The sequence below is a fragment of the Garra rufa genome, chromosome 20, assembly GCF_049309525.1.
Source record: "Garra rufa chromosome 20, GarRuf1.0, whole genome shotgun sequence".
NCBI classification, from domain to species: Eukaryota; Metazoa; Chordata; class Actinopteri; order Cypriniformes; family Cyprinidae; genus Garra; species Garra rufa.
The window spans coordinates 8757522-8784515 of NC_133380.1; the positions used below are offsets into that span (position 1 = coordinate 8757522).

The following is a 26994-nucleotide window of genomic DNA, read 5'->3' on the forward strand; positions in this document are numbered from 1 at the left end:
CGCAGGAATACGAAGTGAGTTTGTCTCTTATGTTTTATGGGTAATGTAGTTCCATTCACACATTCGTGAGTAGTATTCGGGCTGGTGCTTGACTACAAGACCCATAATGCTTTGTGTTCTGTACACGAAGGCAACACAGGATGCACAGATGGTTCATTGCCTGAATGCCAAATTCAAGACAAAATGTTGCTCAATGCTTCCATCTGCTGATGGTAATATTTCACGTTGTTTGAAGTAGCTGTAGTGCTAGACTAGTTTCAAAAACCAGGGACTTCTTTTTATAGATACAGCCCGGGTTTATGCATAAAAATAGTAATATTGTAAATAATATTATTTCTTACACATTTCTTAAATTAAATAATATACTTTTTATTGCCATTAAATTAATTCTTAAATAATTCTTTATTATTATTATTATTATTATTATTATTATTATTATTATTATTATTATTAAATAATAGTTACTTTTTATTACTTTTTCATTTCATATATTATGAAGGCAACACATTGTTTTTTTTAATGAAATAGTATAATAGTATAATAGCAGTACTGAAACCAAAAATAAATTATCTTAAAAATATTTATTATTATTATTATTATTATTATTATTATTATTATTATTATTATTATTATGTTAGTTTTTTTATTACTTTTCACACTGTTTCTTAAATTAAATAATATATTAACAGTGTAATAGCATGGAAACCAAAAATAAAATATTATCTGGAAAATATTTTATTATTAGTAGTAGTAGTAGTATTATGTTGGTTTTTATTACTTTTTTATATATTATGAAGAAAACACATTGTTTCTTAAATAAAATAATAGTATAATAGCAATAGCATTGAAACCAAAAATAAATTATATTATCAATTATCTGGAAAATAATTGTTTTTATTATTATTATTATTATTATTATTATTATTGTGTTACTTTTTATTAATTTTTCATATATTATGAAGACAACACATTGTTTGTTAAATTAAATAGTATTATGATAGCATAATAGCAATAGTATTAAAAACAAAAATATTATCTTGATAATATTTATTATTATTTTTGGAAAATATTTATTTGTTTTTATTATTATTATTATTATTATTTGTTCATTTTTATTAATTTTTCATATATTACAAAGACAACATATTTTTTCCTAAATTAAATATTATAATAATAGTATAATACCAATAGTATTTAAACCAAAAATAAATAATTATCTAAAAAAATGTTTTATTATTATTATTATTATTATTATTATTATTAGTTTTTATACTTTTTCAGATATTATGAAGGGAACATATTGTTTCTTAAATTAAATATTATAATACTATAATAGCAAGCAATAGTATTAAACCAAAAATAATATATTATTTCAATTTTATTCTCAATGTATTGAAATCAAACTAACTTCAATTCGAATATTATCTGGAAAATATTTACTTGCTAATTACTGCTCAACACTTGAATTTTAATTGAATATCATCTTCAGTTTTTCTGCGGTTTCCTTTTGTGTTGCCACCCTTCTTGCATGTGACTATAGAACAGAAAGCATTTCAAAAGGGCATTCAAACCACAAAACTGGTTTCGCTTATCAATCTGAAAGTGAAAATGTACTTGTATTTATTGCAGCTAATCATTAGCGTCAACCATGGTTAAAGGTTGACACACTTGAATCAAAAAAAGAAGAGGCAGAATGAAGTAACATTTAACATCTCCGAGGTGAATTATCATCCCAATGGTAAGTTCTTATTTAAAGCTTTCTCATACTAAGAAAGATGTATAATCATATAAACCTGCACAATTCTGTCTTTAGGGCGTTTCGGACATTTACAACCACTGTAAGTTTGCCAGATCAGATTTTAAATCGAAACTGAAAGTAGACCAGTATTTATTTATGTTTTTATTTCTACTTTTCCTACAGATAAATTCCACCATTTTTTCTCCATCTGCTTTGGCCTGGGATGGGGACTGTTACTCTACAGGCCATTTTACTGTAAGAAGTAGGCTATATTTATAAACTTGGCTCTTTAGACTTCAGTGAAGTGAATGATGTGGTTTACTGAAACTATTATTCACATTAAATTTATCTTTTGCATTTTATCCAGAGTTTTACACAGGAACATTTCAAAAGGATTCAACAATTGAATTGTTTGATTGTTCTTTACACATGGCCAATCAATATGTGAATCACTTATCAACATCTTCATGTTTTCCAGCCATCAAGGTGCCGTCAGTTCTTGCTGTGTTCTTCACGGTAGTTTTTGAATGTGTGGGTGCATCTTTCGGTAAGATGTTTGATTTAAACTTGGAATATGCCAAATGTATCAAATATGTGAAAAAGTTAGGACACCCTATTGAATTTCATGGTTCTTCTGGTCCTTGGCAGGTCTTAAAATTTGGAAAATAAATCCTCAGATCATCAATCCTCAAACATCATCACATGACATATCACACAGTGTCATCATTTATTTAAAAAAATACAGCCACGATGGAAGGCCATGTGTGACAAAGTTAGGACACCTCATGAGTCAGTTGCCTGTAGATTCACTTTTAGCAGCAATAACTTGAAGCATTAATTAATTTGACTTTATCAGTCTATCTTTTCAACATAGCTCCAGTTTATCGAGGTTTGTGGGCATTGCAAAGCTCTAACCACAGCATTTGAGTCAGGATGAGCTCTGGACTATTGCAAAATTCTTTTCAGCCATGAACCAATTTTGGCCCTACTTTAGATGTCGGACAGATGCCCTCACATTTGACTCTAGAATAGTTAGATATACAGAGGAGTTCATGGCTGACTCAATGACTGTGAGGTGCCCAGGTCCTGTGGCTACAAAACAAGCCCAAAATTATCAGCCCTCCTCCAGCTTGTCTTTTAGTAGGTGTTTGTGCTGATATGCTCTTTAGGTTTTTACCAAACTTGGCACTGTGCATTATGGCCAAACATCTCCACTTCGGTCTTGTCTGTTCAAAGGACATTATTCAAGCAGACTTATGTTTTGGTTGGATGCAACTTTGCAGACCTAAACTGTGCTGCAATGGTTTCTTTTGTTTTGTTTTTTTTTGTTTGTTTTTTTAGATAGGAGAGGCTTTTTTCTGCCAAGCCTTCCAAACATGCCATTTTCGTCCCATATTTTTCTAATCATGATCTTTATCATTTAAAGGAACACTCAACTTTATTTGGAAATAGGCTCATTCTCCAACTCCCCCCGAGTTAATAAGTTGAGTTTTAACGTTTTGAAATCCATTCAGCCGTTCTCCTGTTCTGGCCATATCACTTTTAGCATAGCTTAGCATAGATCATTGAATCCTATTAGACCAATAGCATCGCGTTCAAAAATGACCAACGAGTTTCCATATTTGTTGTATTTAAAACTTGACTCTTCTGTAGTTATATCGTGTGCTAAGACCGGTGGAAATGCAAAGCTGTGAGTTTCTAGGCTGATAAGATTAGGAACACTTCCATTCCGGCGTAATAGTCAAGGAAGTTTGCTGCCGTAATATGGCCTAAGCAGGCGGAGTATTATCAGAAATGAGTTCCCAGCTAGTTTAGCATTTGCACATGTGCTGTGTGGTATTATTTACTGCTCCTGGTTCGGCCATATTACGGCAGCAAACTTCCTTGACTATTACGCCGAAATGGAAGTGTAGTTCCTAATCTTATCAGCCAAGAAAATTGAAGCTTTGCATTTCCACCGGTCTTAGTACACAATATAACTACAGAAGAGTCAAGTTTTAAATAGGACAAATATGGAAACTCGTTGGTCATTTTTGAACGTGATGCTATTGGTCTAATAGGATTCAATGATCTATGCTAAGCTATGCTAAAAGTGATATCGCCAGAACAGGAGAACGGCTGAATGGATTTCAAAACAGTAAAACTCAACTTATTAACTCGGGGGGAGTTGGAGAATGAGCCTATTTCCAAAAAAAGTAGAGTGTTCCATTAACATATTAACTGAGGTCTGTAGAGTCTGAGGTGTAGTTCTTGGGTCAAGCATTACACGGATGTCTCCGGCACGGGAGGCGGACGCACTAAGAAGGAGGCTAAAGGCTGCACCCACTAACATTGCACGCTAGTTTATCTCTTGAGATCAAGGGAGTGAAGTTTACCTGCACAGCACCTATTAGCTGGCCTCTGTTAAACAATATTCTAACTGTGGCCGTTAATGTTAAGTTAACATTATGCCAAGTCGTCACAAATAAAACTATGCATGGGAAACGGCTTTGGCGTCTTAGTTGCAGTGCATTATGCAACAAGCTATGGTAAACAAGCTAACGTTAACTAGATAAGTAATATTCTAAATGGCTAATATAGCAGATTCATGGAAAATTACATCGGTAATCAGCATTTTTACCGCAACTAATTTATGAATGAGTCTGCATCAACTACATTAAAGAGAATCGCTTTGTTTAAAGTTAATAAAATACCCTACTTACTGGAGTTCAACATTAATTGAGCCGCAGCCACACACCTGACTCGTGTGTAGAGCAGGCAGTGGGCCAAACCACTGTGAGGAATGGGGAACTCAACTGTTTCTAAATGCATTTTTTGCGGGGTTTTTTTCTACTTACACGAGTATTTTAGGTATACATACATATATTTTTCACAATAGAGAGTGCGATTTTTTTTTTTTTTATATTTTTTTTAGAGGGGGGGGACAACCCTCGGATAGGGGGGGACATGTCCCCCCTGTCCCCCCCGGGATTTACGCCCATGACCTGAGGTGGTGATACACCTGGGGTGTGCATTACTTTCGTAGAATTGAACGGATCGAAAGTCAATTATTCTGCTTTTACTACGGTTACCACTCCTCAAAATATGGAGCAAATTATATATTTTAAGACATTCGTCCGGTTTTTGTCCTTTTGTCACTGCTATCATGAGTAGGATTAATTTCTTACACAGCTCATTCAGTGCCTTCCTTGCTAATTTCAAAACATCATTTTAGACCTAGTAACGACACGTCAGCCATTTATTATATGGAGAGAAATCCTGAAATGTTTTCCTCAAAAAACATAATTTCTTGACGACTGAAGAAAGAAAGACATGAACATCTTGGATGACAAGGGGGTGAGTACATCATCTGTACATTTTTGTTCTGAAAGTGAACTATCCTTTAACAGTAAGGGTGTTCTAACTTTGTCACACATGGCTTTTCCATTTTGGCTATATTTTTGTTCAATAATGACATGTTGTTGTTCATCTGAGGTTTTATTTTCCAAATTTTAAGACCAGCCAAGGACCATTTTTTTATGATGTCCTGATATGGAAAACAAACATTCACGTGACTGTAAATGCAAAAGACCATTAAGATGACATTTAACTATGTCAGAACAGGATTTGTTGAGCATTTCATGTTTTGAACAGGTTTGCCAGCACACACCAGAAGATGTAATGGTCGACCTTACCACTGGAGAGGTAATTTAACTGAGCTCAGACAGGTTGCCCATTCTGATAACTGAAAACTGGTTTGTTGTTAAAGCCCCACTAAGTAACTTTTTTTACCTTAAAATAATGTTTCCGAACTCATGTCAGTGGTTCATCAACTCATAACAGGGTGAAACGGCACTTTCGTATTCGCTTTGCGACCCTCTATCAACCATAACAGCACTTTGTAAGTTTGGGTCGTCGGGTCGCGGTTTTGTAGTTCAAATGATACTACAAATGCGACTTGCTTCACAAAAGGTTTTCATACTTTTACAAAGTCATACAACACACTCTACCTTGTCACTGGACATCGTTATTTCCAAAGCCGCTCCTGGATAGCCTTTCAAACAAATAACGTGCATGTGACACGACGGTAGGCTAAATTATTTACGACAGCGGTAATGGACTATTGGACAATTCCGCTTCTAACCTGTAGAGGGAGCATTGAGGGAAAAGTTACTTAGTGGGGCTTTAAAGATTTTTTTTTTGTACAGATGTTGTCTGGGGTTATTGTATGGCTTTCTTTGTGACCGTCCTCCATCTCAAATCTTATCATGGTACGTTAACCTTACAACTTCCTAACAGAGACCTCACAACGTTGCACTTCCTCTCAGTTTATAGTTTTACAAGTACAAACTGAAGCTCTTCTAGATGGTGTGTTGGAATATATTTAATAAATTCAGTAAATACGCTACTGTAAAAAATAACTATTTTTTTCTGTATTTTTAATTAAATAAATACAGTCTGGTGAGCTTAAGAGACATTTTTCAAAAATATGAACAATTCTTTTCAACCTCAATCTACTGAACACTAGTGTATATAATGCAGTAATCTAAGTTTACTAGTTCTTTTGCAGTCTATACTATGTCTTTTGGCTGTGGCCTCGTTGTGTTTGCTGTAAGAGGAGCAATACGCAAATATAATGCTCTGTGGTGAGAACTTTTTCTTGATTATGGATTAGGACCTTTAATATGAGTATACTGCAGGGATTCATGATGCAGATTATTTTCAAAGGACACCCTAAAGACTGTTTTCCTGTTTTTTAAACAGGAAGATTAGATATGCAAGGCATTATGACTGAAGTGAAATGAATGTTTACTAAAGGTAAGAAAGGAAAATTTCATTCATTCATTTTTGTATTTTTATACTTTTTATATTTGTGATCATCGTCTTTGTCTTTTGCAGGTGTCCATTTGTGTGTTCATGCACCTTTGTATTTGTATAGCACTTTTCACATAAAAATTGTTTCTAAGCAGCTTTACATTAAAGCAAATTGTCATGTGAAGTAAAATGTGATCTAATTTAATTTTGTACACTACAAGTCAAACATTTTTTTTACTGTGTGACAACATGCCCCAATAGCAGGCGGTGTGTGTTTTAAATGGAAATATTCACTGAAGTGGGACAACTAGCCCTGGCCTCCCTGGTGTATAAGTGTGAATAAAGCAGGCAACACAAGCATGATCTCTCAAACTCAAATGCAGAGGGCTTTAATCAATCACTTGTTGAGATACATAGAAAAATAACAGAGGAGGTGTTTGTTGCAGGTTCATAGTTGATGTTCCAGTGACGCTGATGGTTTTGTTCATCTCTCATCTCCTCTGGCCAGAAAAGGACCACGTTTCATGCTCATAACACCACAAAATGCTACTCCAGCTTTGTAAATACTGAGATTACACTACAAACGGTTTCACAGAAGACAACCATTTACTACTTTACTGAACACTTTGAGTTGAAGCACCCTACAGACATTCTCGTTTGATTATCGGTTTCTTTTTTCTTAAGACTAAACTCTACGAATGTAACATCAAACTGTTTTGTCGCACACATATCTGTTCCCGTGAAATCCAGCCCCGCCCTGTCATCATAACTTCACAGTAACAATATAAAAAGTATTAAAATATAATCGCAAACCGTTTTTGTTGGGTCTTATCAAATGACAGTTAAAAACACAAGTGTCACGTCGTACAGCATATCGATGTTTTCTGAGGTGATAGTGTAAAATACGTCTTCGCGTCCAGTTTCAAATCAACATAAAATCATACGATTGTCTTCGCGATATTTCAATTCTTTACACAGATGGACAAAATCAAGTCCCTGCCTATAATTTTTCATTCTAAATATGAGTAAAATTGGTTGCAAATGCAATTTCATGTTGATTTTAAACTTTTAGTACAGGAAAAGAGCTAGAAAAAATCTTGGATGTGTATTTGTATGTACACTAGCATTCAAAAGTCTGAAGTTGGTAAGATTTTTTATTATTTTTGAAAGAGATGCTCACCAAAGCTGCATTTGTTTGATTAAAAATACAGTAAAAATGGTAAAATTGTGAAATATTATTACAATTTAAAATAGCTGTTTTTTATTTTAATACACTGTAAAATGTAATTTATTCAAGTGATGCAAAGCTGAATTTTTTAGCATCATTACTCTAGTCTTTAGTGTCACATGATCATTCAGAAATCATTCTAATATTCAAATTTAAAGGTTAAAAACGGTTATTTAAAACAGAAACCTTACGTTATAAATGTCTTTATCACTTTCAATCATTTCAATGCATCCTTGCTGAACAAAAGTATTAATAATGAAAAAAATCATACCTAAAACTATTGAATATTAGTGTATTTGTAAGGAAGAAACTGGAATGTGAACGTTACTTCAAATTGTACAGCACGTATCTCACATTACTATTATACTCACACTGGGTTCATTCACAGTGAACGAGGTGGTGGGAGGGGCCACGATCTGAAGAGGAGGAGTCATGTGACACAGTGTTTGTGGAGCTGGTTATTTGATTGATTTTGGGTGGAGTGGGCGGGGCAAAGTGAACAGGTTCACTTGGCATTGGCCGAGCTGCTGAGCATCTTCCTGACCATCTGTGCGATGGAGTCGCGGTCGATGCCGTAGATTTTGAGCAGGTCGGACATTTTGCCGCTGCGGGGAACGTGAGCGACAGCCAGACGCTGGTAAGTGAAGCCTTGCTCATTCACGATGGCGGAGCATACCGCCTCTCCCAGGCCACCTGTGGAATTACAGCAGGTAAAGATGGAAATGGTAAACGATTTTATTATACCATGCAATATGACCCTACTTTTTACATTGTTTTAAGCAGCCCAACTGTTTCCAACATTGATAATAAATCAGCATATTAGAATGATTTCTGAAGGATCACGTGACACTGAAGACTGGTGTAATGGTGCTGAAAATTCAGCTGGAATCAATTCTATTTTAAAGTATTTACTACTATTTTAAATTGCAATAATATTTTACAATATTACAGATTTTTCTGTAGTTGTAATCAAATAAACACAGCCTTGATGAGCAGAAAACACTTTTAAAAAATCTCAAACTTTTACTGATCTCAAACTTTTAAATAACAGTGTATGTATGTATTTATTTATTTATTATTTGATATGATTTTGAAAAAAATAAATCTCTTCCGCTCAGCAAGGCTGCATTCATTTAATAAAAAAAACAAGAAAAACTGTAATATTGTGAAATATTTTTACAATGTAAAATAGCTGTTTACTATTTCAATATATTTAATTTCATTCCTGTGACAAAAAAAGATGAATTTTCAGAAGCCATTACTCCACATTTATTATTATTATCAGTAATTTAATATATATATATATATATATATATATATATATATATATATATATATATGTGTGACCCTGGACCACAAAATCAGTCATAAGTAGTACAGGTATATATGTAGCGATAGCCAAAAATACATTGTATGGGTCAAAATGATACATTTTTCTTTTATGCCAAAAATCATTAGGAAATTAAGTAAAGATCATGTTCCGTGAAGATATTTTGTAGATTTCCCACCGTAAATATATTAAAAAATAAATTTTGATTAGATTCAGGCATTGCTAAGAACTTCATTTTGACAACTTTAAGGGAGATTTTCTCAATAATTAGATTTTTTTGCACCCTCAGACCCTCAGAAATCTTGCATACATCAATGGAAAGCTTATTTATTCAGCATTCAGATTATGTCTAAATCTTCATTTCAAAAAATTGACCCTGGTTTTGTTGAACATGGTCATATCAGCTTTATTTTAATTATTAAAATGTTTTATGTGTGGCAGATGTTAGAAAAACAGTTTAAATTGCTTCCTGCACCTTTAAATGGTTAAAAAGACTGCTGAGTTTAAAAGATTTTAAGGTGGTTTGAGCTGGTTTCCCAAGCTGGTGTAGTTGGCTGTGCCCAAAACCAGCAAAACAGAACCATCTTAAACTTTGTATCATCAAGGAAGCATATTCAAATCGATCTCCTGTTTTTAAATTAGCATTCTCCTGTGCATAAAGGTCACTGTTTGACCTTCTGCATCATGTTCTGCTTTTAAAATGTATATATGTTGGACATCATGCCTTCAAATGCTATCCAAATCTCTTTTTATCCCTATACCCCCGGCTTTCAACCTTGCTGCGATCACATGTTCGCTCTGTCCACCCTGATCCTCTTTCTCTTCCCTGGGGCACAGGGGATGTTTGCTTTCAAAATGATTTTGGATGTTAAACTCTCTCTCTCTCTGTCTCTCTCTCATCCAGCCTTGCTCCTCCTCTGGCACGCAGGCAGTAATGCCAGGTCCAGGGCCGCCCGTGTTATCTAGGTCACAACAAACCCTGCGGCTGTACGTTTGCTTAAGGAGACCTGACAGCCCTCCGCTTCTCTGTCTTTTTTCCCCCTGAATGAACAGAATGAGACACGGCCAAAAAACTCAACCGATTATGGCAACACAATGCCTCTTCCTGATCCAATGATAATTTGCTAACACATCATGTTTCTTCCAGTCAGCCAATTGCACTCTGCCACAACCTCACAGACCGATACAACCCTCCTCGACTGGACGACGTGCTGTTCATGCTACTTGGATGTGCAGCCAGGCTGAAATGTGTTTGAGACAAGGGATAATGTGTCTAAGCTCCAAACCCACCTTCATAATAGTGATCCTCAACCGTGATGACACGACCCCTGGTGGCGCGAACATGGTCGATGATGGTTTTGGCATCCAGGGGTTTGATTGTAAATGGATCGATCACTCTAATGTGAATCCTCTCTGGGGAATGACACACAATGCACACATATCTACATTAAGCATAAAATAAAATGTTTCTTGAGCAGCAAATCTGATCCACCTTTTCACGCTGAGGACAACTGAGAAACTCATATGCAACTATTACAGAAGATTCAAACACTCACTGATGCTTCAGAAGGAAAAAAACATGCATTAAGAGCCAGGGGTGAAAACTTTTGAACAGAATGAAGATGTGTAGTTTTTTCTTATTTTCCCTAATATCATATTTTTTTTTCATTTAGTACTGCCCTTCAGAAACTACAGAAGATACTTATATGTTTCCCAGAAGACAAAATAAGTTAAATGTACCTTGATCTTCAGATTCAAAAAGTTTTGACACCCAGCTCTAAATGCGTAGTGTTTCCTTCTGTAATAGTTGCATATTTCAGAAGGAAAAGAGTGTGAAAAGATTGATCTCAAAATCATACAGTCATTGTTGGAAAAAGCTGAAATACACAAAAATGCTAAAAAACCAAAGAATTTGTGGGACCTGAAGGATTTTTCTGAAGAACAGCGGGCGGTTTACTGTTCAGGACAAGGGACTCATTAACAACTATCACTAAACAAAAATAACACAGCTGTGGATCATTTAGGTAACAACACAGTATTAAGAATCAAGTGTATGTAAACTTTTGAACAGGGTAATTTTTATAAATTCGACTATTATTTTCTCTTGTGGACTATATATACAGTGAGGTCAATAAGTATTTGATCACCCTGTGATTTTGCAAGTTCTCTTAGAAATCATGGAGGGTTCTACAATTTTCAGCATAGGTGCATTTCCACTGTGAGAGACAGAATCTAAAAATAAAAATCTGGAAATCACATTGTATGATTTTTTAACAATTTATTTGTGAATTAATGTGTCAAATAAGTATTTGATCACTTGCTTATCAGCCAGATTTCTGACCCTCAAAGACCTGTTATTTTGCTTTTAAATAGTCCAGCTACACTTGGCTCATGATTCTAAATTAGTAGCACCTGTTTGAGGTCGTTAGCTGTCATAAAGACACCTGTGCACCCCACAATCAGCCAAAGTCTAATGCTGCCTTCATGTGCTATCATAATTATGGTAAATACCAAAATCCGACATCGAAATTGCACATGAACACCCACTCACGTTGTAATTTCCACTGGAAAGCTCGAAATTTTTTATGATACCCGAGTTGCCGAGATGGGATAAACTTTGACCTTTCAACATGGCGGACAGCTACGAAACTAGACTGAATGGTAAACATTGCATGATGTTAAAAGTTAAAAAACGTATATAGGCTATATAAAATATATATACTTATATAAAAACTTATATAGGCTAGCTAAAACAGAACCATTAGTTAGTATTGTCTTTAAAAAAACTATACTATTCATGATCAATAAGATATACAGCCTATCATTTTATCGTTTGCGTTTTGATGCATCCTCTTCTTCCTGTAGCAGATGCATTAGGGAGTTTATAACCGTTTTAAAACTTTTACCCAAATAGCATGTGAGGACAAATTCCGAGTCCGCCATGTTTCTCTTCACTACGACAACAAAAGCACCTGAACACGACACACTGGTAATTTCCACTTCACAAGTGGAAAGCATCATCTTTCCCATATCACATGAAGGCAGCATTAGTACAACATGGACAAAACCAAAGACACAAGAGACAAAATTGTAGACCTTCACAAAGCTGGAAAGGGCTACGGGGCAATCGCCAAGCAGCTTGGTGAAAAAAGAACAACTGTTGGAGCAATTGTCAGAAAATGGAAGAGGCTAATAATGACTGTCAGTCTCCCTCGGACTGGGGCCCCACGGAAGATCTCTCCTCGTGGGGTATCAATGATGCTAAGAATGGTGAAGAATCAGCCCAGAACTACATGGGAGGAGCTGGTCAACGCCGTGAAGAGTGCTAGGACCATCGTTTCCAAGGCTACTATCAGTAATACACTAAGACGTCGGGGTTTAAAATTTTGCATCGCACGGAAGGTTCTCCTGCTTAAGTCAGCCCATGTCCAAGCCCGTCTGAAGTTTGCCAGGGACCATCTGGATGACCCAGAGGAGTCATGGGAGAAAGTCCTGTGGTCAGATGAGACCAAAGTAGAACTTTTTGGTCTTAACTCCATTCGCTGTGTTTGGAGGAAGAAGACTGATGAGTATCATCCCAATAATACCATACCTACAGTGAAGCATGGGGCTGGAAGCATCATGCTCTGGGGGTGTTTTTCTGCACACGGGACAGGACGACTGCACTGTATTAAGGAGAGGATGAACGGGGCCATGTATTGTGACATATTGGGCAAAAACCTCCTTCCCTCAGTCAGAGCATTAAAGATGGGTCGTGGCTGGGTCTTCCGACATGACAATGACCCAAAGCACACATCCAGGAAAACCAAGGAGTGGCACCGTAAGAAGCATATCAAGGTTCTGGAGTGGCCTAGCCAGTCTCCAGACCTAAATCCAATAGAAAATCTTTGGAGGGAGCTGAAACTCTGTGTTGCTCAGCGACAGCCCCGAAACCTGACAGATCTAGAGAAGATCTGTATGGAGGAGTGCGCCAAAATCCCTCCTGCAGTGTGTGCAAACCTGGTGAAGAACTACAGGAACCTTTTGACCTCTGTAATTGTTAACAAAGGCTTCTGTACCAAATATAAAAATTTTTTGATTCAAGTGATCAAATACTTATTTGACACGGTAATTCACAAATAAATTGTTAAAAAAAATCATACAATGTGATTTCCGGATTTTTATTTTTAGATTCTGTCTCTCACAGTGGAAATGCACCTATGCTGAAAATTGTAGACCCCTCCATGATTTCTAAGTAAGAGAACTTGCAAAATCATCATACATCATATGAAAGTTCAATAAATAACCTTTCTATTGATATATGGTTTGTTAGGATAGGACAATATTTGGCCGAGATACATCTATTTGAAAATCTGGAATCTGAGGGTGCAAAAAAATCAAAATACTGAGAAAATCACCTTTAAATTTCTCCAAATTAAGTTCTTAACAATGCATATTACTAATCAAAAATTACATTTTGATATATTTATAAAAGGAATTTTACAAAAAATCTTCATGAAACATGATCTTTACTTAATTTCCTAATGATTTTTGGCATAAAAGAAAAATCAATAATTTTGACCCATACTATGTATTTTTGGCTATTGCTACAAATATACCCCAGCGACTTAAGACTGGTTTTGTGGGCCAGGGTCACATATACATATATATATATATATATATATATATATATATATATATATATATATATATATAAACATCTTTTATGTGAAATATCTTATTATGGTCAGTACTAAATAAAAAACAACATGCATTTCATATGATCAATCTTAATTTGGTCAAATATTTAGCATTGCAGATTCTACAAGGTATGTAAACTTTTGACTTCAACTGTATTTTGTAATCTCTGCATTGTACCTTTTTTGAGTTGCTCAGCTGCAGCCAGAGCTTCATGGAGGGTCATTCCAGCTCCGATCACTGTAACCTGATCTTCCTTACTCTGGCACACCACCTAATCAAGTCATTTATACATTTATGGTACACTATCGTACATTATCATATAATATTAATAATGCAGTTAAACACAGTGAATACATCTTAAATGTATGACTGTTTTAAGATTGATTTGAATCTATTTATATCTTATCTGAAATATATTTTTATTGAATGATGAAAGTTAAGCTTTACCTTGGCTTGACCAACATGAAAATCCTCATTGCTGTTGTAAATGATCGCAGTCTCTGGACGAGTGGTCCTGATGTAGCAAACCCCCTGAAGTAAAAAAAATAAAAATTAAAAATTAGTAACAGATCCAAAAAAATTATAGAAATATGAAAAGGGCTAAATATCATGATGAAAATGTGGAAAAGAGAAGAAGGTACTCTTCTGGAAATTATATCTACAGTTGAGGTCAAAAGTTTACATACACCCTGCAGAATCTGCTATGTTAATTATTTTACCAAAATAAGAGAGATCATACAAATTGCATGTTATATTTCATTAAGTACTGACCTAAATAAGATGTTTCACATAAAATACATATACATATAGTCCACTAGAGAAAATAATAGTTGAATTTATAAAAATGACCCCGTTCAAAAGTTTAAATACACTTAATTCCTAATAAAAAACCTTTTAGGTCCCACAACATTTTTATTTTTTCAGCATTTCTGTGTATTTGAACCCTTTCCAACAATGACTATGATTTTGAGATCCATTTTTTCACACTGAGGACAACTGAGGGACTCATATGCAGCTATTACAAAAGGTTTGAACGCTCACCGATGCTCCAGAAGGAAAAACAATGCATTAAGAGTCAGAGGTGAAACCTTTTGAATTTGAAGATCAGAGTAAATTTCACTTATTTTGTCTTCCAGGAAACATGTAAGTATCTTCTGTAGCTTTTGAAAATTATATATGATCTTCATTCTGTTCAAAAGTTTACACCCCCGGCTCTTAATGCTTAGTTTTTCCTTCTGGAGCATCAGAGGGCGTTTGAACCTTCTGTAATAGTTGCGTATGAGTCTCTCAGTTGTCCTTAGTGTGAAAATATGGATATCAAAATTATACAGTTATTGTTGGAAAAGGGTTCAAATACTCAAAAATTCTGAAAAGTCAAGATTTTGTGGGACCTCAAGGAATTTTCTGAAGAACAGTGGGCAGTTTCACAGTTTCACAAACAAGAGACTCATGAACAACTATCACATAAACAAAAAACAAACAGCTGTGGATAATTCAGGTAACAACACAGTATTAATAATCAAGCATTTGTAAACTTTTAAACAGGGTTTATTTATAAATTGATGTCAATTGCTTTTAATATTTCAATTTTACCTCCTAACATAGCAATTCTGGATCCCTACCTCGATTTATTAAAATGCATTCATTAAATTGGATTTTAAAAGCAAAGAAATTAAATTTCAATTAAATCCTGAATATATCAACATCCTTATCAATATAATGTACATTTGATGTGTTCAAATATTTTGATTCAATTCTATACTGGCATAAGTTATTGTGTGTGTTGACTACTCATGATAAAAGATATATAATGCCAACCTTTGTGTTGGCTGCAAGCTCCACAGCCTTTTCAGTAGACACAGCATCACTGGGGTAGAAAATGGTAGCAGTGGGGATGGCTCTAAAAATAGCCATGTCCTCCAGCCCCATGTGGGCCGGTCCGTCCTCTCCTGAAACACACACACACCAGCCAAATACTCGCACTATTATTTTAGACCGAATAGCATTTGTATTTCAGATATGTGAGGCAGGTGCACACACATGCAACAGACAGGCAGTCAGGCTGGTGTACAGACAGTCAGACTGGCATGCAGTGTACCTGTGCTAACAGAGGTGATGCCGGGTCACCCGGAGACAGCCTCCGAGATACACAGGGGGAGGAAGAGAGGGAGAAGGGGTTGTGCTTAAAGTCGCACCACCACCAGACGACCAGGAGAACAAAACACACATTAGACAGACAGCTTCAGGAAAAAGGAAGGGTGAATCGCTCACAAGTCTATTCCAAAACATCATCGTTAGAGTCACAGCTGCAAAGTGTAAGAGAGGAGAGTGGGAGGTGCTGGAAAGGGCGGGGCTTAAAAGGAAGAATTTTGATTGGAGAGTGCACCTGTTTGTTAGAAAAAAACAAAGAAGCATTTCTTACCAACAGACAGGCCGCAGTGGGAACCGCAGAGGTTTATGCTGCTGTCTGAGATGGCGGCCATGCGGAGCTGGTCATAGGCGCGGGTGAAGAAGGTGGCCAGGCTGCTGGCGAACACGATGTTTCGCTCACGTGCCGCACAGCCTGTGGCAACGCTGACCTGTGAGAGACGGACTTTATTATTTTTTTATTCTGATTCTGCAACATTCCTGAAATTTCTGTCATTAATTACTCACCCTCATGTCGTTCCAAACTTGTCAGACCTTCGTTCATACAAATTAAGATTTTTTATGATGAAATCCGAGAGCTTTCTGACGCTGCATTAACAGCAACTCAACTGACACGTTTAAGCTCCAGAAAGGTAGTAAAGACATTATTAAAATAGTCCATATGATATGAGTGCTTAAACTCTAATTTTATAAAGCTGCGAGAATACTTTTTGTGCATAGAGAAAATGTTCAGCAAGTTCTTCTGTCTATGCAGGGTCAGAAAGCTTTTGGATTTCATCAAAAATATCTTCATTTGTTTTCCAAAGACGAACAAAGGTCTTACATGTTTGGGAGGACATGAGGGTGAGTAATTAATGACAGAATTTTCTTTTCTGGCTGAACTATCCTTTTAAATACATACGTTTCTTACTGATCAGACTTATGGTTTTCATGTGTTGGATGACAGTGGGCAAAAAACGTGAGAAAGAGCAACAATCTAACAACCAACCAACCAACCAGAAAACAATAAAACATGATATTTAGGCAAAATAAGAAAAATGTATACATCCTCAATTAGTTCAAAAGTTTTCACCCCCCAGCTCTTAATGCATTGTTTTTTCCTTCTGGAGCATCAGTGAGTGTTTGAACCTTCTGTAATAGTTGCATATGAGTCCCTCAGTTGTCCTCAGTGTGAAAAGATGGATCTCAAAATCATACAGTCATTTTTTGAAAGGGTTCAAATACACAAATGTGCTGAAAAACCAAAGACCTGAAGGATTGTTCAGATTGTAATATACTACAGAAGAGACACATGGAATCTGCTACAGGAACTCCATTTTATCCTTCATATGAGAGGAATTACCAAAGTGCAGCTCACACGCTGCTATCATTTCCTGTTTCCTGTCTCAAATCCTCTCCATGCAAGTCATCCTCTAGAACATAACCTCAGACTCAGCAACAGTAAGTCTGAACTCTACCACATATTTTTTGACAGACTATGCATATACAGTCTTAAAAATAAAGGCTTCAAAGGGTGTTTGCAGTGATGCAATAGAAAAAAATATTTTCAGTGATCAGTTCTTAAAAGAACAATTTTGAAGAAAATGTAAAAAATTAAAAAAAAAAACCCTTTCCACTATAAAGAACCTTTTCTGCATTTGAAAGGTTCCATGGATGTTCAAGGTTCTTAATGGAACCATCGATGCCAATAAAGAACCTTTTATTTTTAAGAGTGTTACTCCCTCAATAGTATACAGTTCTATTAGTATATGTACTTTAATTTGCCTCCGATTGGTTAACTGAGTTTTGCACAGATCTGAACTCTGACCATTTAATTAGTATTCCGATTTTCTGCATTTACTTCCCAAAACACAAAAGATCATAAAGAATGTGCTTATGAGATGAAAAGGAGGCGGCGCAGGTTTTCTGCATGGCTTCTCCGGGAACGGCACTGCAGCAGGGCGTGGTGCAAAATGGAGCGTAAGTGGGTCACATCTTCACTGCTGCATTATGGATACAGCGCCATGTATTATTTAACAAACCGGCAACTTTGGTGCTTCGAAGGGCGTTTTACATGGCCAATCCCAGAGCTCTACTTTATTAGAACAATCTATAGGAAGCATTTAAGGATGTTTCGTGCACTAAGCTAATCTCCCAAATGTGCAGACCTTTGATTTGGTTCTCTAAACTGTCAAGGGTGCTAAAATGGAGGAATTAAAGGGATAGTCCAACCAAAAAATTAAATTTCAGTCATTCTGTAGAACATTGAAGAGCATATGGTTGTGTTAAATGTGTTAAACAGTTAAATGTAACAAATAATGCAAAAATGATCATCTTTTATTGGAAATGTATTTTTTTTTTAACTGTTAAGAGCTGAAAGAAGTGTGAAATAAATAAATAAATGGTGACAGTCAAAACATCCTTAATGTGGATTTTCTAGGAAATGCGTGTACTTTCTAGACCTTCTTGCTTTGACGCACAAAGGTGTTTTTATGGTCCCTTACAATAAAAATCTTTCATTTAAACCCATGAAAATGCAGATTCTATTGCAAACAATAGCAATAGATTTTTACTTGTCGACTATCCCTTTTATTTAAATATCAGTATGAAATATATATTTATTTCAACCAGAAATATATATATAAGCACTTGCCATTTTTGGTCTTTGAAATATCATCATGATGGTGCTTCATAGTTTCCTACCATGTTCTGCTCTGCACTGTAGCACTCAATGAAGCGGTTGGGATGCTCGTTTTTGAAGATTTCAGAGTAGGTGAAATTTTTGGTGTCGACATCCATAGCCACCACTCGCTCGTTGTAACGTCCCAGTTTTGCCACGGCCATCCCGTACGCCTTGCAGGTGGCAATCTGTTGAAAACGAAACATGGTAAAAAGACCTAGTCCATGATATTAAACCAATATATCATCCATGCATCTAATGTCTTGAACTCTCACCTTCTCTCCAGGTTTGTAGTTGGGAGCGCTGGGCATGCGGATATTGCGAACACTCACGGGTGGAGCGTCTTCAATGGGTGAAGCCGGGTACATGCGCTTGTTACTGTTGAGAATGCGGCTCTGAAGGTCTCTCAGGACACTCTCTGCCATGTCCTTCGACAGCACCTTGCCATGCCATCCCATCTTATCTTCTGCCACTGAGGATAGGTTTTTTGATCAGAAAATATAAAGCTATATCAGTATTTATAGATTTGGAAGTAATGGCTAGGAATATACCAGGAATGCCTTTGCCCTTGGTGGTTTTGGCGATGATGGCAGTGGGTTGGTGGCGTGCTTGGCTCATGGCTTTACACAGCTCCTCCACACTGTGGCCATCCACAATGATAGCATGCCACCTGAAACAAAAAAACATCAACAAATAAAACTGACTGATGGCTTTTTACTGCACATACACAAACACAAATAAATACACATATAAAATCTAAAACTCATACAAATTGATCATTATAAGAAATGTTTCTTGAAAATCAAATCAGGATATTCGAATGATTTCTAAAGGATCATGTGACACTGAAGACTGGAGTAATAATGCTGAACATTAAGCTTTGCATCAAAGGAATAAATAACATTATAGAATATATTTGATATACAGTTGAATTCGTAAGTTTACACACTCCTTGCAGAATCTGCAAAATGTTATTTATTTGACCAAAATAAGGAGGTTCATACAAAATGCATGTTATTTTTTATTTAATACTGACCTGAATAAGATATTTCACATTTAAGATGTTTACATATAGTCCACAAGAGAAAATAATAGTTGAATTTATAAAAAATGAACCTGTTCAAAAGTTTACACACGCTTGCTTCTTAATACGGTGTTGTTATCTGAATGATCCACAGCTGTTGTTTTTTTAGTAATAGTTGTACATGAGTCCCTTGTTTAAGTCCTGAACAGTTAAACTACCTGCTGTTCTTCAGAAAACATTTTTTTTCCCACATTTTTTTTGGTTTTTCAGCATTTTTGTGTATTTGAACTCTTTCCAACAATGACTGTATGATTTTGAGGACAACTGAGGGATTCATATGCAACTATTACAGAAGGTTCAAACACTCACTGATGCTCCAGAAGAAAAATGATGCATTAAAAGCCAGGGGTGTAAACTACTTCTTAGATTGAGAAATGACAGGTTTTAGAAATTCAACCACATGTACAGATATTTTTATCCCAGCTTGAGGTCAAGTGTCTTGCTCAAGGGTCCAGTGGTGACACCTCATGGATCTGAGGTTCTGGGGTTTTTAATTCCCAGGTCATGCCTTTTACCACCCCCACCCAACGTACCCAAAGGCTTCACAGCGTCTCTGGTACTTCTCCACGTGGTGCTGTAGTGGTGCTGGATCGCTCTGGCCAAGCCGGTTGATGTCCAGTATGGCCAACAGGTTATCCAGCTGGTAGTAGGAAGCAAAGGCCATGGCCTCCCACACAGCTCCCTCAGACATCTCTCCATCCCCCAGCAGGCAGTACACACGATAACTGCAAAAGAGTGAAAAGACAACTACAACTGCATTTTCCAAAGACAATGGTGCTTGCATGTGCAAATTTGTTTTGCTAGTGTTGCTAGTGGTGTTGCTAGTGGTTGTATACACCAAGCTGTATTGCTAAGCTGTTCCAAGTGTAATTTAGCACATTGTTATGCAGTTGCTAAGGTGATGTTCATTCTTTTCTTGGTCATTTGTTTCTTTTACTTTCTGGCCTACTTGATTTATGTAGGTCTATATGTCAGTATTTTGAGTTTATATCACGCAATTCTGCTATTGTGCTTATATTTCACAATTCTGACTCGCAACTGTGAGTTTATTTCTTGCAGTATGACTTTACAACTTTTATCTTGCAATTTTGACTTTTTTTTGCAATTTTGACTTTATTTTTTCGCAATTGTAAGTTTATATTTCACAATTCTGACTTTATTTCTCGCAGTTGTGAGTTTATATCACGCAATTCTGACTATAACTCGCAATTGTGATTTTTTTATCTTGCAATTCTGACTTTATTTTTCGCAATTGTGAGTTTATACCACGATTCTGGTTTTATTTCTTATAAATGTGAGTTTATATCACGCAATTCTGATTTTATAACTCGCAATTGTGATTTTTTTATCTTGCAATTCTGACTTTATTTTTCACAGTTGTGAGTTTATACCACAATTCTGGTTTTATTTCTTATAAATGTGAGTTTATATCACGCAATTCTGATTTTATAACTCGCAATTGTGATTTTTTTATCTTGCAATTCTGACTTTATTTTTCACAGTTGTGAGTTTATACCACAATTCTGATTTTCTCTCACAATTAAGTTTATATTATGCAACTCTTACTTTATTTCTTGCAATTGTGAGTTTATATCATGCAATTCTGACTTTATTTCTCGCAATTGTGAGTTTATATCATGCAATTCTGACTTTATAACTCGCAATTGTACGTTTATTTTTCATAATTCTAACTTTATTTCTCACAACTGTGAGTTTATATCTTGCAATTCAGACTTTATTTCTCACAACTGTGAGTTTATATCACACAATTCTGACTTTGTAACTCGCAATTGTGAGTTTATATTTCACAATTCTGACTTTACAACTTTTGCCTTGCAATTCTGACTTTTCAAGTTTATAGCTCACAATTTTGAGAAAAAAAGTCAAAATTGTAAGATAAAAAGTTGCAATAACATTTTTTTATTTAGTGGCAGAAACTGACTTTTTATAGTTTTGAGGCTTCTTCGAATTTTATTTTTATAGTAATACTTTTTTATACAATAATGATGCATTAATCAAAAGTGACAGTAAAGATGTGTTGTTATGAAAGATTACTAATTAAAATATAGTGTTCTTTTGATTTATCAAAGAATCATTAAAAATCATGGTTTAGCAATCATAATCAATAATAACTGATGATAATAATAATTCTTGAGCAGCAAATTTCTGAAGGATCATGTGACACTGAATCATGCTGAAAATTCAGTATTGCATCACAGGAATAGAAACAGTTCTTTTTAATTTAGTTCAATTTTAATATTTATTCACAATATTACAGTTTTTACTGTATTTTTCATCAAACAAATGCAGCCTTGGCGAACATAAGAGACTTCTTTTTTTTTTGGCTAGGTTGCTGATGTGTAAAACCTCATCACCGCCGCCCTCCTTAACACCACCTGACACTTTCCTGTCACACCAGATCCTCCGGATATTTCACGAATGAGAAGACATAGATTCAATTGATTAGAAATGATCTGGGGTTTAAGAGAAGTGCTCTTACACAACACAGCAGGCATGATTCCTCTTTCTCTGCACAGCGACACTCACACTGATTATATATTTATAGGCTTTTACGATGCATTATAAACAGAGAGATTTAATAGGATGGCCCAAAAATTTGCTTTCGATTTGGGAATAATTTGTGTGCTTATGCCTAAATCGAATTCTATCCAAGATATAAAAATAACCGAGTGACGGCCTCCGGGGCTTTGATTATTGGAGCAGAAGAATCGCAAAAGCACAGCCTGACAGGAAAACTCCACACCCTTAAAATCCGCAGCACGGACACGGACAAACATGACATTAAACTGAGCACTCAGGTAAATACAAAACTGATCAAATGAATGAAAAACGTCTAGAGAACACATTTTTTTACCATTATATCTACATTTTGAGCATTTGAGAACTAGGGTATTTTTAAAAATAACTGTTTCCGTGAATGTAAGTATTAATAAGTAACATTTTTACCTGCATTTGTCGAAGTATTTAGCCGTATAGGCCATTCCACAGGCTACGCCCAGCCCCTGTCCCAAAGAGCCTGTGGCCACATCCACAAACTGCTGCTTCTGTCAAACACACACATTCACGTGGATGTTACATAAAATAACGGCTGTCATTGGTTAACGGCTCATTACAGCCAGTTTAACCCGAACAATTATTTCTGAGCGAATAAGCTGCAATGTTTCTCACGGTGCTGCTAAATATTTTCTGATCTGAGATCAGGTCACTTATCATTGTGATTGAATATGTTAAAGAAGAGCATCTGATCTTGGATCAGTGTTCCTCACAGGTGTGGGGTGTCCCTCCAGCGTGGAGTCGACCTGACACATGCTCATGAGCTCAGACTCCTTCAGAAAGCCGATCTCCATCCACACAGAGTACAGGACAGGGGCCGCATGACCCTGGAAACACAAAACACAAAATCTATGGGTTAAATACAATTTCTTTTTTAACAGTTTAACATAAGATAAGCATATTTTTCATCGTCCTGTATTTTTGTATATTATTTTATTTAAAAAAAAAAATTAATTTTATTTCATAATTTAGACTCTGAGCTGTGTTTTTTCAGGAAACTCATAGTACATTTAATTGTATATTTATTATTATAAAATTTTGTTAAAATTTGTTAAAAGTTAAAATTTGGGGTATGAATTATAATTATATTACATTACAGACATCTATTTTATGTATTTTATATTATCACTAATATGCAATTATCAAACTATTACATAACAACTTTTAAATAATTGATAGTCATATTGTGCATAATCATTATATTATATTATATTATATTATTATCAAACAATAAGAAAATAATATTATATTATTATTAATTAATTATATTATTAAGAAATTGATAAACATTTTGCATAAACCCTATATATTATATTATATTATTTATTTTATATTACATTCTGGGCTGTGTTTTTCATGAAACTCATTTCATTGCATATTTATTAGTTATAATTATTAGTTATAATTTTGGGTAATTATTATATTATATTTTATTATATTATATTAAGAAATTGATAAACATATCATCCTTATATATTATATTACAAAAAAAATAATATTATTATTTTATTATAATTTAATTAATTCTATTATAATTAAGAAATTGATAAACATATTTTGCATAACCATATATTGTATTATATTATATATTACCAATATATATATATACCAAACAATAAGAAAAATATTAAATTATTGTTTTTAAATGTATTATATGATAAACATATTCCGCATAACCCACATATGTTGTATTATATTATATGATATTACAAAACAATACGAAAAAATACTTTATCATGAAATTAATTATATTATTAAGAAATTGATAAGCATTTTTCGCATTCCCCTATATTATATTTTATATTATATTATATTACAAAACAATATTATACTGTTAAATTAATTGTTAAGAATTAATTATAAAAAAATTGAACATATTTTGCATAACCATATATTTATTATATTATATTATATTATATTATATTACCAAACAATAAGAAAATTATTATTATTATTATTATTAATATAAGAAAAATATTAAATTATTATTATTAAAATAACTATAATATTATTAAGAAATTGATAAACTTCACAAGAAAAATTTTATCAATCAAGAAATTGATAAATTTCACATACCCCTATATTATATTTTATCACAAAACAATATGAAACATTTTTATTATACTATTAAATTAATTTTAACAAAAAAATTAACAATTATTAAGAAATTACACATATTGTGCATAACCATATATATCATATTATATTACCAAACAATAAGAAAAATATATCATTAATATTAAATTAATAATATTATTAGTAAGAAATTGCTAAACATATTTTGCATAACCATATATTGTATTATATTATATTATATTATATTATATTACAAAGCAATAAGAAAAAATAATATTATGTTATTAAATTAATTATATATTAATAGAGAAATTAAACATATTTTTCAATTCCCTATATTATAATATATTATATTGGAATTTTTATTATTTGCATTATTTAATATTTGTATTTTATATATGTATGTATCTATGTATCTATGTATGTATATATATATATATATATACACAACACTTTTTCATGGAACTCATACTGCCGTCCAAAGGCAAAGTGCAGTAACTACACCAACACTGAAACTGAGAAAAATGCCTTTAAAGTTTTTACGCCAGCTAGTCAAACATGTTGACACTCTTGTTTCTCTGAAACGGGACAAAATTGAACCAGGAGACTTTGCCACAAGACAAAGTAGTTGTCACAAAGTCAATTTTAAGCCTTAACTCAATTTTGACCAAATGTGTAGTTACTGCGCTTTGCCTTTGGAGGGCAGCATAGTAAATTTCATTGTATATTTATTGGTTTAAACTTTTTGACCATCATCGATCAAACCATCATGTCAATCAAAAATGTATTTCAACTAAATCATCCTTAAGGCTTAGTGCAATATTTTTTGTCCCATGCTATGTACCACATTTTTTTCTGCACTTACAACTTGTAATACCATGGCATTAGTCAAAGCATCATGGAGTACCATATAAACACCATAGTACACATTCAGTATCTTTGCATATTTTAAAGTACGATAACAATTTTATCGTCATTTTACCGTGTTATTGGCACAGCACCAAATACTGCCATGCTCCTGTCTTAGTAGCATCTTGATTTAAACTTGAAATATTAAAACTGACACTTGACTTGAATAATCCCAGTTAGCTGAGTCTCTGGTCACCTCACCTTGGACAGGATGAAGCGGTCATTGTTGGGATTCTTGGGGTCATCTGGCCTGTACTTCATCGTATGGAAGAAAAGCACAGACATGATCTCCGCCACACTGCAACATGATGTTGGATGCCTGCCAAATTTACAAAACACCATTTAACCAGTCATTTTCACCACCGTTCATGATGTAACATTAACTCACCACACACCAAATACAAATGATTGAGCTTGTCAGGACAGAATAAGACAATTAGCGACAGTCTATCCAAAAGGATGCCAAAGGTGATGTTTAATCCAGGTTGCCCCACCAGCACCACACTTGTGGCATAATCTAAAGCTTTGAGCAAACATTCCACCCACTAACATCCACCTGTTTCCAGATTAGGTCACAGACAGCACTAAAAACCACATGCTGTGACACTGACGGTCACTTACTATCAAATCACTATCTAACACATCCGAGTGTTTAAATGCAATTTAACACCACGCTGAATCACCTTCAGATATCAGATACGAATAACTGCGCCATTTGGATTCATGCGGCAGTTTACATAACAGCTCAGCAGAACCATTAGAAAACACACTTCGCCTAGAGGAAAGAACATGCAGTTTCATATGTGTATGAAACAACGATCATTTTCCTGCACGTATCTCATACATTTTATCAGTTCCCATTATTATTATATTCATATTATTATTCTTATATATTTTATACTGATTTTATATATAATATCTATAGATTAACCACAGTTTACCGCAATATGAAATTACTTAATTATAAAATTATTTAAAAAAAACAGTTTAACAAAAACTGTGAAGAAAGTGATAAACATATTTTGCATAACCCTATATTATATTATATTATATTATATTAAATAAAAAAAATTAACTGCTAAACATATTTTGCACAGTCCTGTATTATATTATATTTTTGGGATTTTATTTTTTATTAGTTTGCATAATAATATTTTTGCATAACCCTATATTATATTATATTATATTATATTATTTACAAAAGCAGTTTGACAACTGCTAAACATGTTTTACACAGTCCTGTTTTATAATATTTTTTGTGATTTTTTTAATTATTATTTTGCAAAATAATAATTTTTCATAACCCTATTATATAATATATTACATTATTAAAAAAAACTGTTTAACAACTGCTAAACATATTTTGCACAGTCCTGTATTATATTATATTATATAATTTGATTTTATTATTATTATTTAACATCTATATAGACATATATATTATATAAAATCTATATATCAACCACAATATATGGTATCCAGTACATTTTGGAAACATTCCAGTTTTTTTTTTAATCTTTCAGGAATTTCTGGAAAGTTTCCAGAAATTTACGGAAATTCTCTGCCCTTTTGCAACCCTATTAATTCTTTTTTTAAATAATTACAAATTATGATTCATTATATTATAAGATGTTAATGTTTTTATAACTGAATTGCAATCTGCTAAAAAAAAAAAAATATATATATATATATATATATATATATATATATATATATATATATATATATATATATATATATATATATATATATATATATATATATATATATATAT

At 34.0% G+C, this 26994-nt stretch overlaps 1 protein-coding gene and 1 long non-coding RNA gene across 2 annotated transcripts in view; one reads left to right on the forward strand and one right to left on the reverse strand.

The window, feature by feature from the left end:
• Window positions 1-1695: 1695 nt before the first annotated feature.
• Window positions 1696-6741, forward strand: LOC141293820 (uncharacterized). The gene is made up of 3 exons (XR_012340826.1): window positions 1696-1993; window positions 2217-2285; window positions 5372-6741. It is a non-coding gene; the product is annotated as an uncharacterized lncRNA (long non-coding RNA).
• A 151-nt stretch (window positions 6742-6892) lies between these two features.
• Window positions 6893-26994, reverse strand: part of tkta (transketolase a) — a 21429-nt gene continuing 1327 nt past the window's right edge. Inside the window, exons 2-14 of the mRNA XM_073825883.1 lie at window positions 25422-25539; window positions 22949-23062; window positions 22629-22726; window positions 20195-20386; window positions 19129-19247; window positions 18853-19049; window positions 18601-18765; window positions 16193-16349; window positions 15589-15719; window positions 14218-14301; window positions 13948-14041; window positions 10381-10503; window positions 6893-8453 (exon numbers count right to left, since the gene is read on the reverse strand). Coding sequence (XP_073681984.1) covers window positions 8266-8453; window positions 10381-10503; window positions 13948-14041; window positions 14218-14301; window positions 15589-15719; window positions 16193-16349; window positions 18601-18765; window positions 18853-19049; window positions 19129-19247; window positions 20195-20386; window positions 22629-22726; window positions 22949-23062; window positions 25422-25539 — 1780 coding nt within the window. The 3' untranslated portion in view covers window positions 6893-8265. The remainder of the gene's footprint in view (window positions 8454-10380; window positions 10504-13947; window positions 14042-14217; window positions 14302-15588; window positions 15720-16192; window positions 16350-18600; window positions 18766-18852; window positions 19050-19128; window positions 19248-20194; window positions 20387-22628; window positions 22727-22948; window positions 23063-25421; window positions 25540-26994) is intronic.